At 41.2% G+C, this 15877-nt stretch overlaps 1 protein-coding gene across 1 annotated transcript; it reads left to right on the forward strand.

Moving 5' to 3' along the window:
• The first annotated feature begins 218 nt into the window (after positions 1-218).
• LOC103437372 (uncharacterized) lies at positions 219-10051 on the forward strand. Its single transcript, XM_008375840.4, has 3 exons — positions 219-662; positions 8102-8247; positions 9090-10051. Exons 1-3 carry the CDS (start codon positions 593-595, stop codon positions 9105-9107), a joined length of 234 nt encoding a protein of 77 aa, XP_008374062.3. The 5' UTR covers positions 219-592; the 3' UTR covers positions 9108-10051.
• Positions 10052-15877: the final 5826 nt, after the last annotated feature.

Raw genomic sequence — 15877 nt, forward strand, 5'->3', positions numbered from 1 at the left:
TTTCTTCTCTTTTAAGGAAAAAAAATATATTGTACGCACGGATATGATGTTCTGCAAGAAAAATATTTGGCTACTCAAGAATGAAGATGAATTACCCCTCAAAACGCTGCGTGGCTAATTCACAGTTCTCTATGCTTAATTATTATGATTGGAACCGTTAATATTATAGATCATTCTGCAAAAACCATATCTCCTAAAATTCAATAAACTATGAGATTTTTTTTCAGAAAAAATACAGTAATTTATATTTTAACGGATCATAGTCAAAAAATTCTGAAAGTCGATCACAGTGTTTTGAAGAGAAACTACTCATCCATCGTGTAGCAAAGTTGAACTTGATTCCGTTATGAACTTCCTATTTACGACCCGATAGAACCCGAAGCCCAACCCAGTTTATGAAAAGGGTGGATCACGATTTAGATTGACGTTCCGACCCGGCAACCCTCACCCTTGAACTAACTGACCTTTGTAGCAACTTGTGTTCATCCCCGAGTAGCCAAACAAATCGCTGGTGGAAGATTTGAGCTCTTCTTTTTCAATCGTCGTCTCCGGAGGAACTGGTACTACAGAAGAGAGAGAGAGAGAGAGAGAGATGGGTGGAGACCAGGCGATGAAGAGGATACCTCGCATCAAGTTTCCTCAGAGACACCCCAAACCTTCTGGTCCGTCTCTCTTTTCCTTTTCTCAAACCATTGTTTCGATTTTCATCTTTAATAAATTTAATTATTTATGCATGTTCGTATTTTTTTGAATTTAAGCTGTATTTTTTTTTTTTTTGAGAAGAAACAATTTTATTAAAGAATAGTGAAAAACACAGAAGTGGATAAGAAGTCCACCAACAAATTAGAAAGGAAAATCCCAATAGGATTTGGCTACAGTAGCCAATTCTAGACCTAGCTCACTTAACTGCTGCTAACAAATCCCACAATATTTGAGATAGAGAACAATTATTAAACTCTTTAGTAACCGAAGCCCAAAAAGATGCCCAATATTTTACTCTCCCCCAAAGTACTTCTGCCCCCACTCCAGTATAGTCTTCAAAAATCCTTCTGTTGCGTTCCAGCCATATATTCCAAAAAATTGCCGATACCAGGCAACCCCACAAAGCTTTGGATTTTTTCCCTTTTCCAAGTGCCTTAAAATTGGTGCTTAGTAGCTCAAAACACCATTTAGGAATGACCCAACTTACTTTAACCTCCTGAAACAGTTTCCACCATAGTTGGATCGAGTAGGAGCAATGAAGAAAGATGTGATTTACACTCTCCTCCTTAGCTTTACATAAACTACACCAATGTGGGGATAAACACATCAGAGGGTTTCTCCTTTGAATTTTGTCGCAAGTGTTGAGACTCCCAGTGGCCACAAGCCATACAAGTATTTTAACCTTCGGATGAGCTTTTGATTTCCAAATCTGAGAGTAGGGTGGATAATAGTGCACAATCCCATTGTTGCTCAGTAATGAATGATAGGATTTGCATGTGAACAAACCTGAAGCTTCTAGGTTCCACCTTCTGTTATCCATTTTTGATGGAGACAAGCGAACCACTTCCACTTTCTGTAATAAGCTGGCCGTCTCTTCTATCTCCATCTCATTCAGATTTCTCCTAAAATCAAAGTTTCAACTTAAGGAACTTGACGAAGCTTCCACAAAGCTAGAGATGTTATGATTATGCTTCCTCGATAATAAGAATAATCTGGGGAATTGCTCCTTCAGTGGTCCCTCTGCTAACCATCCATCCTCCCAAAACCTCACCCTCTCTCCATTGCCCACCTCAAACTTGCAACATCTAAGAAACTGATGAGCACCACTCGAAATGTCTTTCCATGGGCTACGACTTGAAACCCTCCTTGGAGGAAGTGCATTCCATCCATTAACTTGTAGCCCATACTTGCTTTTTATCACCTTGTGCCATAGGGAATGAGACTCCCTTGGGAATCTCCACAACCACTTAGCCAATAGTGCTTCGTTCTGATTCCTCAAATTCCCCACCCCTAGACCTCCTTCCTCCTTGTTTTTAGTAACTAACTCCCATTTGACCAAATGGGTTTTCTTACCTTCCTCCACGCCTTCCTAGAGAAACCCTTTCATTAATTTTTCTAGACGTCTTCTTACCCCGCCAGGAATTTTGAACAATGACATATAGTAAATCGGCAAGCTTCCCAATACTGATTGAATTAGAGTTAATCTACCTCCTCTGGATAGGAAAGCCTTCTTCCAACTTTGAAGTCTTCTTTCCATTGTTTCTACCACTGGATCCCAAAACATAATAGCTCTTGGCCTTCCCCCAAGGTGAAGTCCCAGATACTTTATAGGCCAACATCCTACCTCGCAACCCCAAGAAACTGCCATCCTGTTTAATTTCTCACTTTCTGAATTTATTCCTGCCAAAAAGCACTTCGCTTTGTTGATTTTCAATCCTGAGACCGAACAGAATAAGTTGAGCACTTGTAATAGGTTGTTCCAAACTTCCTCGTCTTCCGTCAAGAAGAATATGGTGTCGTCTGCAAATTGAAGATGAGAGATATCCATCTTTTCTTGCCCGATACACAAACCTTTGATGAGATCATTTTCTTGAGCCTTCTCCATTAACCTGCTCAAAACATCGACTACTAAGGTGAAGAGAAAGGGTGACAGTGGGTCGCCTTGTCTCAGTCCTCTTGAAGCTTGAAATTTTCCCCTAGGCCTCCCATTGATCAAAACAGAAAAATTTGCAGAGCATAAACATCCCTGCATCCATTTCCTCCATCTATTGCCAAAACCTTTTCTTTGTAGTACTTCTTCCAGAAATCTCCATTCAACATGATCATACGCTTTTTCAAAGTCGATCTTGAGCACCAATCCCTTCTCTTTTTTCTGCCTTATCTCTTCTACCACTTCATTTGCAATGAGGACAGAGTCCAAAATTTGTCGATCCTTAACAAACGCCCCCTGATGTGGAGAGACAGTGGTAACCAAAACCTCCTTCAATCTTGAAGCCAGTGTTTTCGCTATAATTTTATACAATCCAGTTACTAAACTGATGGGCCTATAGTCCGTCACCTTCAAAGAATCTGACTTCTTTGGGATTAGGCAAATGAATGTTTCGTTCGTCACTGCATTTATTATCCCTTTCTCAAAGAACTCCTCCATGATCTTCATTATATCTTCCTTCAAAATATCCCAGCAATGTTGGAACATTTGCATAGAGAAGCCATCTGGTCCTGGTGACTTGTCCTTTCCACAATCGAAAACTGCTCTTTGAACTTCTGCTTCCTCAAAAGGCCTCTCAAGCCAAATTTCCTCAAGGGCGCTTATTGGGGCCCAATTTATACCTTATAAACCCCAACATGCCTCGTCGTTACTGCTAAATAAGGATTTGAAAAAATTTACAATATGCTCTTCAATCTCTTTTGCATTCTCTATTAATCCCCCTCTAACCGACTCTAACCTTTCAATATAGTTTCTCTTCCTTCTTCCATTTGCAACTCGATGGAAGAATCTTGTATTACCGTCCCCTTCCTTTGCCCATTCCACTTTGCTTCTTTGCCTCCATTTCACTTCTTCTTTAAAAGCCAAGTCTCCCACCAGGTTTTGGAGTTCTTCCCTTTTACTTCTAGCTTCAAAATCTAAGCCTTCCACCCCCTCTCTCTTATCCAATTCCTCTATGTTTGCTTCCGCTTCTTTCAAGACTTTTTCGATTTTGCCGAAACTCTCCTTACTCCAGCTCTGCACCTTTTTTTTCATGGCTTTTAACTTGATCATAAATTTATAACCCTCCCACCCCTCCACTTGTTCCGATTGCCACCATTCCTTGAATTTGTTCCTGAATTCTGGATCTTGGAGCCATATGTTTTCAAATCTGAAAGGACATGGCCCCCATTTCACTTTGTTGGTATCTAGCTGGATTGGACAATGATCGGAAATGACCCTAGCCAAGGCCGTTTGTCTAGCCTCAGGAAAGATATATTCGCAACCTGTAGAGCATAAAAATCTGTCTAATCTCCGACACACAGGTTCTTCTCTGAGATTTGACCAGGTAAATTGTGCATTGAGTAGATCCAAATCCTTGAGTTCTGTCTCTCGAATGAAATCATTAAAATTCCTCATGCTTTTAGTCAGCCTCCCCCCATTTGATTTCTCATTTATAAATCTAACCACGTTAAAATCTCCTCCTATACACCACCTTGTTCCACACATACCATAAAGTCCCGCCAATTCTTCCCAAAACTCCCTTCGCTCTCTATTTTTACATGGACCATAGACTCCGGATAGCCACCACTCCATCCCATTTGGAGCCTTAATTTTTATTGATGCAGAGAAAACACCGACCAAAGATTCGGTTACTGAAAATGTTTTGTGTTCCAGATTACAGCTATGCCCCCTGAGCTTCCTTGAGCAGCGACAAAAATCCACTCTTTATATCTGCTTCCCCACACGCTAGCCACAAGACTTCTGCCAATCAATGATTTCTTAGTTTCTTGTAGTATGATGATGTCCGGCTGTAACCGTTGGAATTGCTTTTTCAATGTTAGCCTCTTCCGTGTACTTCCCAATCCTCTAACATTCCAACTAATTATCTTCATTAACACTACTAGTGCCCCTGTGAAGTTTGCTTTCTCCCTTAAAACCACCCTCTCCCTTGCCTCTTCTGACTTTCCCATTCTTCGTTTCTTGGAATATAGACCTTTTCAATGGAAACAAGGAAACCTTCATTTTAGACAAAAATTTGGAACTTAGATGTTGGGCCTCACGATTGGCTGATACTCCTGCCAATTTTTTCCTTCTACTGTACTTTAATATTTTCTTGTTTTTTCCTATTTCCTCAGTAACGGACTGCTCCTCGTGATTGGTTGCCTCCTCCAACGTTGTCACTGCTTCCAAATTTGAATCAATGAAGAGATTGTGGAGGTCCTCACAGGATAATTCAAAATCGTCAGATATTTCTTTTTCCTCTTGAGAGTAAGCATCCACCTCCCCATCAGCGACAGAAGATTGAGCGGAGAAATCTTCGTCGTCACTGTCTAACAATTGAACCGAATCCATGCCAAAATCCTCCATCCTTCTCCACCATTGATCTGCTGAATTCTTCTCACTCGACCCGCCCGGTGATCGGACAATGTCATCATCGGCCTCGCACTCCATATCTTCCTCTAATTCACTAACTGAATCGGTGAATGTGAGGTTAGAAGACAAGGCTTCCGTCGGATTAGGCCATTCTAGATGATTCTGACAAGAGCCAAAATCATGTGGTAGAAGAAGCTTTAGCCGCTTTCCGCCCCTGTCGTGTTGTCCAAATCTCCCAAAGAAACTCGAACTTATGCTCCAGGAAGGTCTGATTGGAGAGAACTCCATGGCCCGAAGTTGCTGGGGATCTCCCAAAGCCATATATTGTGGCGCGGTATTCCTTAGAGTTGGCAGCCTTAGATCCTCAAACGGGTTCGAAAACGTTAGAGACTTACACAGAAAGTCCATTTCGGATTGTTGATGAGATCTCAGCCCGTGAATAGTTAGGGTGGGTGGGCCATCGCCTGACCCAATCCAATGTAGGTCGACGCCCACCGAATTACCATTTATACTTGTAAATAAATGTTTGGCAGCCATAGGCCCGCTCACCACAATGTTATCTCCAATATTTGGGCTTTGTGGATCAAGGCCCGCCACTCCATCAAGTTTAATTGGAATAAAGTTGTTTTTATTGGGCCCGCTCCTGTCACATGCATTTACACTATTTCTAGTGAAGATCTCCACTCTTGTTCCATTAAAATACTCCCTACTTGTTGAAATTTGTGCCTCCTCTGTACTAGAGCCACCGCCATCTTCTTTCCCATCTAATTCCAAACTTTTGCTTTTACCCGGAGAAATCATGATACTGGAGCTTCCTTTCAATTTCGAAATCATTAAAAAATCATTTACCGCCGCTTCTATTGATTGACTCACCGTAGCTGTCACGTCCTGTACTTGAGATGGCGTCCTACGCTCTCTTTTAGGGAAAGTAAGGTCATTGAGTGGGTTTGCATGTTCCTCGTAACTCGCGCCCACTGTCACAGACCTGTTGTGATCATGCTTTCTGTCACATCCGATGGTGACTGGGCAGTCGAAGGCGCCTATTCGGAAGCTGGCGCAAGTCCCCGTCGCTTGAGCTGCCTTTCCGAGCTCAGCCGTCGCCGGATGATGTATTCCAGAAATCCTTTGTAATTGCTGATCCTTTTTCAGAGACCCAACTAAAGATTCCGATTTACCCCGATCTTCAGCCGTAAGCATAGGTCTCTTCGCTGGCGTTAATTGCCGGATCCTGACCCTGAAGACTAGGTCTCCATCAGCCACTTCTACTACCTCAGGGATGAACCCAGTGAAGTTGGTTTTTAGTTTTATCTTTGCTTCAAGCAAAAAACTGAAACTAGTGGTTGTTTGGTCAATATCCGCCAGACCTCCGCAAGCCTCACCAATATCCTGGAAGAATTTTTTGGTCCAAAGATGCGGTGGTAAACCTTCCAATGCAACCCAACCTCCATAACTGACCGCCAGTCTTTTATTTGAATTCAAGCTCTCCCACCACCCCGCCAGTTCCACCTCAGGATACTCCTTCATAGCTATAGCTCCAAGTAGTGCAATTTTTTTTGCTTCCTCCTCGTTCTGGCAAACAAACAGTGCTTTGTTGCATTGAAATGGCGAGAGTCTGATGTCCGTTCCCAGAAGTTTTCGAAGTGAGGCCTCCACCTCCCTCCAGGATTGATGCACCACCTTTCTCTCACAGACTACAACACTTCCCCAACTGTAAGATTCTTTAGAGCAAGTCCTCTGATTCCAAGTGTATTCTTTCCAAAAATCCTCTCTGGCACTCCGTGTGGATTCCTCAGTTGACGTCGACTTGCCTCCAATGACTGCATCCCTGTATGAGCCCTGAAAGCCGCCGCCCAAAAGATTTCTCCTAGGCTCAGTTCCAACCCGATTCACCTTCCTCATTGTAGCCCCCGTCTTCTTTCCCCCTCGCAGGATCTCAGACATCAGCTCTTCCAGATTTCTCCATCCGATGCCTTTAAAACCTTTCGGAACGAAGATATTTCTGACAAAACCATCCTTTTCAGTTTTGGAAAGAACAAGGACCTCCCAGTTTCTGTTCTGAAATCCTTCAACCCAAAACTGATAGTTGTGACCCTTGTATTTTCTGAAGAAGTTCAGTCCGCCCGTGTCAATGGCCGCCTTTAACTGATCAGTGATCCATGCTGCACAACCCAAGTCAAAAGATATCTGATATCCTCTGGCTCTCGTTCTCTCTGTTACCCTAATCCTCTCGCCAAAAGACTTCTCTTCGATCTCTAAAATGAAAACCTTGTGCTCAACTTTAAAATCCCTGGACAAGTGTCTGTAGCTCATCTTGCTTTACAAGAGAACTATTTGTGGATAATTTAAGCTGTATTTATGATCCAATTTAATGGGTTTCTCTTGAATGTCCCAAATTTGTGTGCTTTTCTTGTAAATTTAGAAATATATCCTTCTCTGTATTTAAATTAAGGCATAGATTGGATTTGTGATGTCATAAAAAACGCCTAATTTTGTAAACAACAGTGTGATTTCAATTGGATGGTTTGTTAAGATTGGCTGGCTCGATTTTTCGATTGAATTTTCCGCTTGTTTGAGCTTGAGTTCATGAAACAGTTCAGATTGGCTGCATCAGGCAAATGCTGAATTAAGGGTTAGGGTAGTGCTAAAATCCCATTAGGAAGTTATTTCATTTAGATTAGTGATTATGACGCGGACATTGACGATGCCAATTGGGAGTTTCTGAATACACGTTTTGAATTTCTGCTGGTTCTACATTGCTTAAGGTCTTGAATTTTACTTTCTGAGGTTGGGGGTGGTGGTGGTGGTAATGCAGCATCCAACATCCAATTTTAACCGTAGTAGCTTGATCTTTAGTCCGTTAGGCAGTTTCTTGCTGATGCGTCGATAAGTAGGTGAAACAAGTGGGAAGTCCCATAATGTTAGAGAGATAACATGCAGTCATTTGTTGAAAAATATCAGAAGTTCATTCACTGTTTGCCCTCATGCTGGTAGTCACGTACTCATGTTTGTTGGGTCATAATTTGTTTCCGTTTAACACTTGTAATTGTTTACTTGCAGGTACTGAGCCTCAGACTCAAGGTTTGGCTGGTGATTCTTCTCACACTTTCTTCTCAGGTTCAAAGGCCTCAACCACCTTGGGAGGAAAAGCTTCTGAACAACCCGAACGAACACCATTGTCCAAAGAGGAGATTGAGGCCATTATGGTATGTGGAACTTGTGCTTTTGCTGTGAAATTTTCTACACTATTGATTTAATATATCAACTATCCCTGCAATGAATTCTTGAGCCTTAAGTGCTCCCTTTGTCTCATGATTTGTAATCATTATTCTTTACTAATCATAGGAAAAAAATCAGCTTGGTGAAAAAGAATAATGATTACCTATTGACTGGCTACCAATGTGGCATATATTTATTCAAATGAATTGGTGAAAGTGGTGGGAGTCACCCTTTTTCCCAATTCATGCAAATAAATTTATGTCAAGCCAGCAGTAAGGAGGAAATTCCTCCTCACCGTTTAATAGGCGAGTTCTGTTCGCCTGAAAGCTATGCTATACAATGGATGGTGATTCATTTGATGCGTGAGTCATAAGGCAGTGAAACCGGAATTCTGACTAGATATTGCTCATGAAATAGTGCGGTAGGCTATATTCATGTAAACCATTTAGAAGTTAAAATTTTCATGCAGAAAAGTTATAAGTTAATCTGCATCTTAGTTTGGGGACCAGTTTTGGATGATATTTGGGCTTTCCAGATGTATGATGGCTGAAAATAAACATTGTCAGGGGGAGTAAATAAATATAATTTCTTGTTCTCACGTTAAGTAGCGAGTATTCGTTGCTTGATGTTCACATTTTGTTATGAGGTATCGAATGTCTGAACTAAACATCTGATCTTGATCAGTTTGGGGTGGGTACTTGTCCATTTTGAACCACTAACGTCAAGATTTTTGTAAGGCTTATGATGAAACATGAAATTAATTTTCTTGTCTGTCTTTCCTTTAGGCTTGCAATTCATTTACTTATATGTTATAACCGTCTTTTGGCAGTTAGGTGGCATCATCTGAACTTTTGTGGAGCTTCAAGAACATAGGACTGTGTTGGATATTATTTTGACAATTTTTAAGCACCTGGAAGTATCCAGAGTTTGACGTCTTTACACTGACGGAAGGAATCGATTTCTGTGATACTTTCTCTCCAGTCTCTTCAAAAGACTATGAGAGTGATCATGGCTTTAACAGCTTATTTTGATTTAGAAGTGCATCAGATGGAAGTCAAAACAGCTTTTCTCAACGGAGAATTAGAGGAAGACATTTGTATGCGGCAACCAACTGGATTTGTTGGAAGGGGGAGGGATAACATGGTCTGCAAACTCAATACGTCCATTTATGGACTTAAACAAGCAAGTAGGCAATGGTATCTCAAGTTTGGCAAAGTGGTTACAACAATGGCTTCATAGAGAACAAGCTAGATGACTGTATATATTACAAGTTCAAGGGTACCAAGTTTATTTTCTTGGTTCTATACATGGATGACATATTGATAGCAGGCTCGAATTTGCAATTGTTGCATGAAACCAAGACAATGCTCAGTACCAAATTTGAAATGAAAGATTTGGGGTAAGTTCACTATGTACTTGGTATAGAGATAATTAGAGACAGGAAAAAGAAGCCTATTGGGGCTTTCACAAAAGGGGCACATTGAAAGAATCCTGGCTAGATTTAACATGGAACATTGCAATAGTGTTGGTGTCCTTGTGAATAAGGGTGACAAAGTTTATCAACAGCAAAGTCCAAAGAATGAGTTAAAGAAAGAAAAGATGAAATTACAGCCATATACCTCTCTAGTAGGCAATTTAATGTATGCTAATATTTGCGTTTTTGATAAAGCTGTTTTAAGAATTATACTTGGTTATTCATATTGGTGAATAGCTTTTTGCATTGTAATGCATGAGTTAACAGGACATATTCAAGATGATATTACTTGGTGTATACTTTTCACAGACAATAAAGTGTTGATAGATGAAACTTAGGAATGAGTAAATGCGAAGCTTAACATAAAAGTGATCACATAATTTGAGATGATTCTTTATTGTGGTGAATCATACTCAAGCGGGAGAATGTTAGAGTATGAGTGTGATTCACACGGTTTAGTTATTTTAGATTAGAATGAAGAAGTCACAATGTGTTTATAAGAGTAAATCCAGTTTTGGTTTGGATTAGAACTCTACTTGGGACTTGAGTTTAGTACTCATGATTATACAAGGATTTAGTTTCATATTCCTCATAGGATTGTTATAGGTGATCCAGAACTTGTAGTATTAAACCACAAGCCCTTGCTTTCACAAAGATTACACTTTTTTGTTCCAATTGCCTATAATTTGGAGAGTATCGTGCTTTGCAGAGAGAACTTTGTGTGTGTTTGTACTATACATGACCAATCCTGAAACTACCGAGCACTGGTCAACATTATATCGTCAAGGACCCAGAAGAGTTTCCCTCCAACCAGGAGGCCAATCACAGAGCGACACGTGTTAACATCAGAAGCCAATCATAGCGTGACACGGTGTCAACATCAGAATCCAATCACAACACGACACGTGTCAATGTCAGAATGAAACTAGAAACTCTCTTCTATAAATAGAGATCATTCTATCAAAATATTTCCGAATGTCATTTGTATTAAATCATTCACTAGTACTCACTAAAGGAGAGCTTGAACCTATGTACTTGTTTAAACCCTTCACAATTAATGAGAACTTCTCTACTCCATGGACGTAGCCAATCTGGGTGAACCACGTACATTTTGTGTTTGCTTCCCTGTCCCTATCTATTTACATATTTACCCACACTAGTGACCGAAGCAATCTAGCGAAGGTCACAAACTTAACATTTTCTATTGTACCAAAGTCCTCACTGATTTTGTGCATCAACATTTGGCGCTATCTGTGGGAACAACACTTATTCCCACTCTCTTCAGCTTTGCCAAGCTGGTTTCCACCATTCGTACACTCTCTTTTGACCAGGCATCCCTCTCCAACATGGGGAGCGAAGGAAGCCACAGCACACAAAATAACACCCATCTTGCACCTAGTGCGAAACAACAAAAGAATGAAGGAAATAGGGTTGTTTTTCAAGCTAAAGTCGATGAGCTAGAAGCTCAGAATAACAAGATAACAATGAAGAATGAGGTCCTCCAGGAGCAGTATGAGAAGCTCTTTGAGACGCTCCACGAAACTAGGCGTACTCAAACACGCGAGCTCGTTGCCCCTGTGGACATCAACCATCATCTGGGTGCCCCCTAACACGGAGGGTCACCTCCATTCGACATGGGTATCCCTGATGAGAAGCGAGCTAATCATCAAAACATTGATCAACATGAGACTTCTCTCAACCCATATGCTTCGACCTGAAGCAGAAGCAGTGGAGGAAGACACCTCCTTGCAGAAGGGTTGGAAGGATCGAAAGTCGTTTATCGTGATTGCCGAGACTTCCTAAAGCAACGTCGAGAGAATCCCCTCCACATATGCTCGAAGATCAATGACCCAAGGGTTTCTGAAAGACTCGGTCCCCTTCCACAACCCAGGTCAGCTGCCAATCTAGGGAAGGAACGACAGGTCCTAGAGGAACATGAAGGTACATGGGACTCTAAGGTCTTCCGACAGACTCGCCTTAGAAGTCAGTACGGCGAGTCCAAGAAAAAACCACACGCCCTTGCTCAAACTTTCCTACTTCCAAAAGGCGATGGAGACTTACGAAAGAAAATTCCAGTGGTACATGACTCCACTCAGGACCCCCCTGTCCTATAGCTCATTGAGGAAGTAAACAAGTTGAAGGCCGAACGTCAGGCCGAGATACCTGACTGGAACTAACCCAGGCCTGGCCCTCTCACAAGAAGGATCCTCGACACCCCCTTCAAGCGAAGACAAAACAAAAGCTTGGTTTACAACTCTATACTGGAAGGGAGGACCCAATTAAACATCTTAACCTTTTTTAGTCCACTATAGCATATCGGATGCACACCAACGAAGAGCGATGTTTTCTCTTCCCCTCTACCTTCTCTGGCGGAGCTCTAAACTGGTATTGCCGTCTTCCACCTAAGACAGTAGACTCATTTGAGGACCTGAGGAAACTGTTTGTCTCTCAACACATCTTCCAGACCGATCGCTTGCATTCTGCAGATAACTTGTACACTGTTCGCCAGGAGCTGGACGAGTCACTACAAGAGTATGCCGATCACTTCAGCCATGAGTATTCTCGCTGCGTTGAGGCAGTGACAAGACCGTCCTCAAGGCCTTCACGGCAGGCCTACGTGATTGTTTCTTCAAGTACATGATCAATGCCAACACTTGAAACTTACTCTGAGGTGATGGCACAGGCTTACAACCACGCATCCGCCGAAGCAGGGACATACTAAGGGAACCCCTATCAACAAGTGGGAAGTGGAAGTCAAGTTGTACCAAGTGAGGAGATATTGACCATTCAGACACCCATTGCATCATCTCCTGCCTCATTTAGCTACTCGCTAAGTCATCAAACGTATCTGTCTCTTGGTAAGATGAAGGATTTTTACTCTCAGCAAGCCCATTACAACAAGAGAGATAAAAGTTCGTATCAAGACAACCATGGGTGAACGTACCGTCGACTATTATGACTATAGGGCCAAGCCTCACTCTTTCAAAGTGGAGGACTAGGTACTGAAGGAAATGCTATTATAAGAAGGCATACATATTACAAATGTTTTGACTCTCAATCGCTTGAGATCTTTTGTCACACAAACCATTCGGCAAATATTTAAAGAAAAGGGAATTCAGACAACTTCTTCTGAGTCTTTTGCGTTCCTAGCACTGGAACACTTGGTCTATGCTGACCTACCCTTATACTCCAACTCAGAGCTTCAACATGCGTACTTAACACAAAATATGTGATACTAAGTGTTACAACCAACATAGTTCACATATCAAAAGCATGGATCCTTTCATGTATAGCAAAACATTCATAAGCATTACTCATATCAATCAACATAAACATCATACATTCCAACACATTCATACATAAACATCATACATTCCAACACATCCATACATAAGCCAACTGTACTTCAAAAGGGTTCAACATACTTTGTGTCTTCGACACTTGCTACAATATGCCTCGACACATTGCCCTTATTCTCACCAACCAGGTGATGAAATGTGAAGAAGGAACTCATCTTCATGCCACCAACCAGGTGATGAAATGTGAAGAAGGAACTCATCTTCATGCCACCAACCAGGTGATGAAATGTACAACCCGTACTCTAATATCATTTGGCAACTTGCCACTCATGCCACCAACCAGGTGAAGAAGGAACTCATCTTCATGCCACCAACCAGGTGATAAAATGTACAACCCGTACTCTCCTTCATGCCACCAACCAGGTGATGAAATGTACAACTTGTACTCTAATATCATTTGGTAACTTGCCACTCATGCCACAAACCAGGGGAAGAAGGAACTCATCTTCGTGCCACCAACCAGGTGATGAAATGTATAACCCGTACTCTCCTTCATGCCACCAACCAGGTGATGAAATGTACAATCCGTACTCTAATATCATTTGGCAACTTTCCACTCATGCCCACCAACCAGGTGATGAAATGTACAACCCGTACTCTAATATCATTTAGCAACTTGCCACTCATGCTACCAACCAGGTGAAGAAGGAACTCATCTTCGTGCCACCAACCAGGTGATGAAATGTGATGAAAGGTGATGAATGAACTCACCTTCATACCACCAACCAAGTGATGAAAGCAACTCACCATTCATTCCACCAACCAGAAAACGAGTGGTACAACTTGTACATGTGAACTCCTAGCATTCACAAATAATAAAAAACCCTCAAGTTTTACAAATCAACTAGGGGAGCACTTATGTCCAACAAGAGTTATAGTCACCAACAAAGTCTTATTGCAAGCCGCCAACAACAACTTCAGTGCATGGCATACGAAGATCAAGCTATCAAGCCCTCTTGCATTTGCTTCAGACATTTCTCCTTTTTAACAATGCAAACACTACAACTCGTAGAAAGCTTCACACATTCTTGATCAAGACAGTGTGAAGCAAAACCAATTTATGGTGCCAACAAGAGCTTCATCAATGGAGGGCAACCACAATTCTCAAAAGCTTCATACATTCTTGATCAAGACAGTGTGAAGCAAAATCAATTTATGGTGCCAACAAGAGCTTCATCAATAGAGGGCAACCACAATTCTCAAAAGCTTCACACACTCTTGATCAAGACAGTGTGAAGCAAAACCAATTTATGGTGCCAACAAGAGCTTCATCAAAGAGTTCAACCACAATTCTCAAAAGCTTCACACACTCTTGATCAAGACAGTGTGAAGCAAAACCAATTTATGGTGCCAACAAGAGCTTCATCAATGGAGGGAACCATAATTCTCAAAAGCTTCATAAACTCTTGATCAAGACAGTGTGAAGCAAAACCAATTTATGGTGCCAACAAGAGCTTCATCAAAGAAGTTCAACCACAATTCTCAAAAGCTTCACACACTCTTGATCAAGACAGTGTGAAGCAAAACCAATTTATGGTGCCAACAAGAACTTCATCAATGGAAGGCAACCACAATTCTTAAAAGCTTCACATACTCTTAATTAAGACAGTGTAAAGCAAAACCAATTTATGGTGCCAACAAAAGCTTTATCAAAGGAGTTCAACCATAATTTTCAAAAGCTTCACACACTCTTGATCAAGACAGTGTAAAGCAAAACCAATTTATGGTGCCAACAAAAGCTTCATCAGTGGAGGGCAACTACAATTCTCAAACATTCGCAGCAAATTCAAGATTGTTCGAAGCAAATTCAATTTATATGTTTCATCCAAACCTTCGACTACTACAAGATGTGGCTTGCATCATAATCTCTTGGTCAACAGTGTGGAAGCAAAATTTGTATATGTTGTCTCTCCTACATTTTCAAATTTCTAGTTTCCAAAAAAAAAAAAAAAAATTGGAAATTCAACAAAGCTTCATCAATGGAGGACAACTACAAATTCTCAAAAGCTTCACACTATCTTGATCAAGATAGTGTGAAGCAAAATCAATTCATGGTACCCAACAAAAGCTTCAACTCCAAAGCTTCACCAACAAGAGCTTCATCAATGAAGGACAACTACAAATTCTCAAAAGCTTCACACTATCTTGATCAAGGTAGTGTGAAGCAAAATCAATTTATGATACTCAACAAAAGCTTCACCCATAAAAGCTTCACCAACAAAAGCTTCAACTCTAAAGCTTCACCAATAAAAGCTTCATCAATGGAGGACAACTACAAATTCTCAAAAGCTTCACACTATCTTGATCAAGATATTGTGAAGCAAAATCAATTCATGGTACCCAACAAAAGCTTCAACTCCAAAGCTTCACCTACAGAGCTTCAGCTCCAAAGCTTCACCTACAAAAGCTTCACCCGCAATAGCTTCACCTACAAAAGCTTTACCCATAAAAGCTTCACCAACAAAAGTTTCACCCACAAAAGCTTCACCCACAACAAAAGCTTCACCCATAAAAGCTTCACCAACAAAAGCTTCACCCACAAAAGCTTCTCCCACCACAAAAGCTTCACCCACCACAAAAGCTTTACCCATAAAAGCTTCTCCCACCACAAAAGCTTCACCCACCACAAAAGCTTTACCCATAAAAGCTTCACCAACAAAAGCTTCATCCACAAAAACTTCTCCCATGACAAAAGCTTCACCCACAAAAGCTTCTCACACCACAAAAGCTTCACCCATAAAAGCTTCACCAACAAAAGCTTCACCCACCACAAAAGCTTCACCA

Source organism: Malus domestica, chromosome 06, assembly GCF_042453785.1.
Source record: "Malus domestica chromosome 06, GDT2T_hap1".
NCBI lineage: Eukaryota > Viridiplantae > Streptophyta > Magnoliopsida > Rosales > Rosaceae > Malus > Malus domestica.

Bases quoted from the DNA above. Each gene is read 5' to 3' on its own strand.
- LOC103437372 (XM_008375840.4), top strand. From the start codon at position 593: ATGGGTGGAGACCAGGCGATGAAGAGGATACCTCGCATCAAGTTTCCT. The intron at 663-8,101 runs GTCCGTCTCTCT...GTTTACTTGCAG, and splicing joins GAGACACCCCAAACCTTCTG to GTACTGAGCCTCAGACTCAA.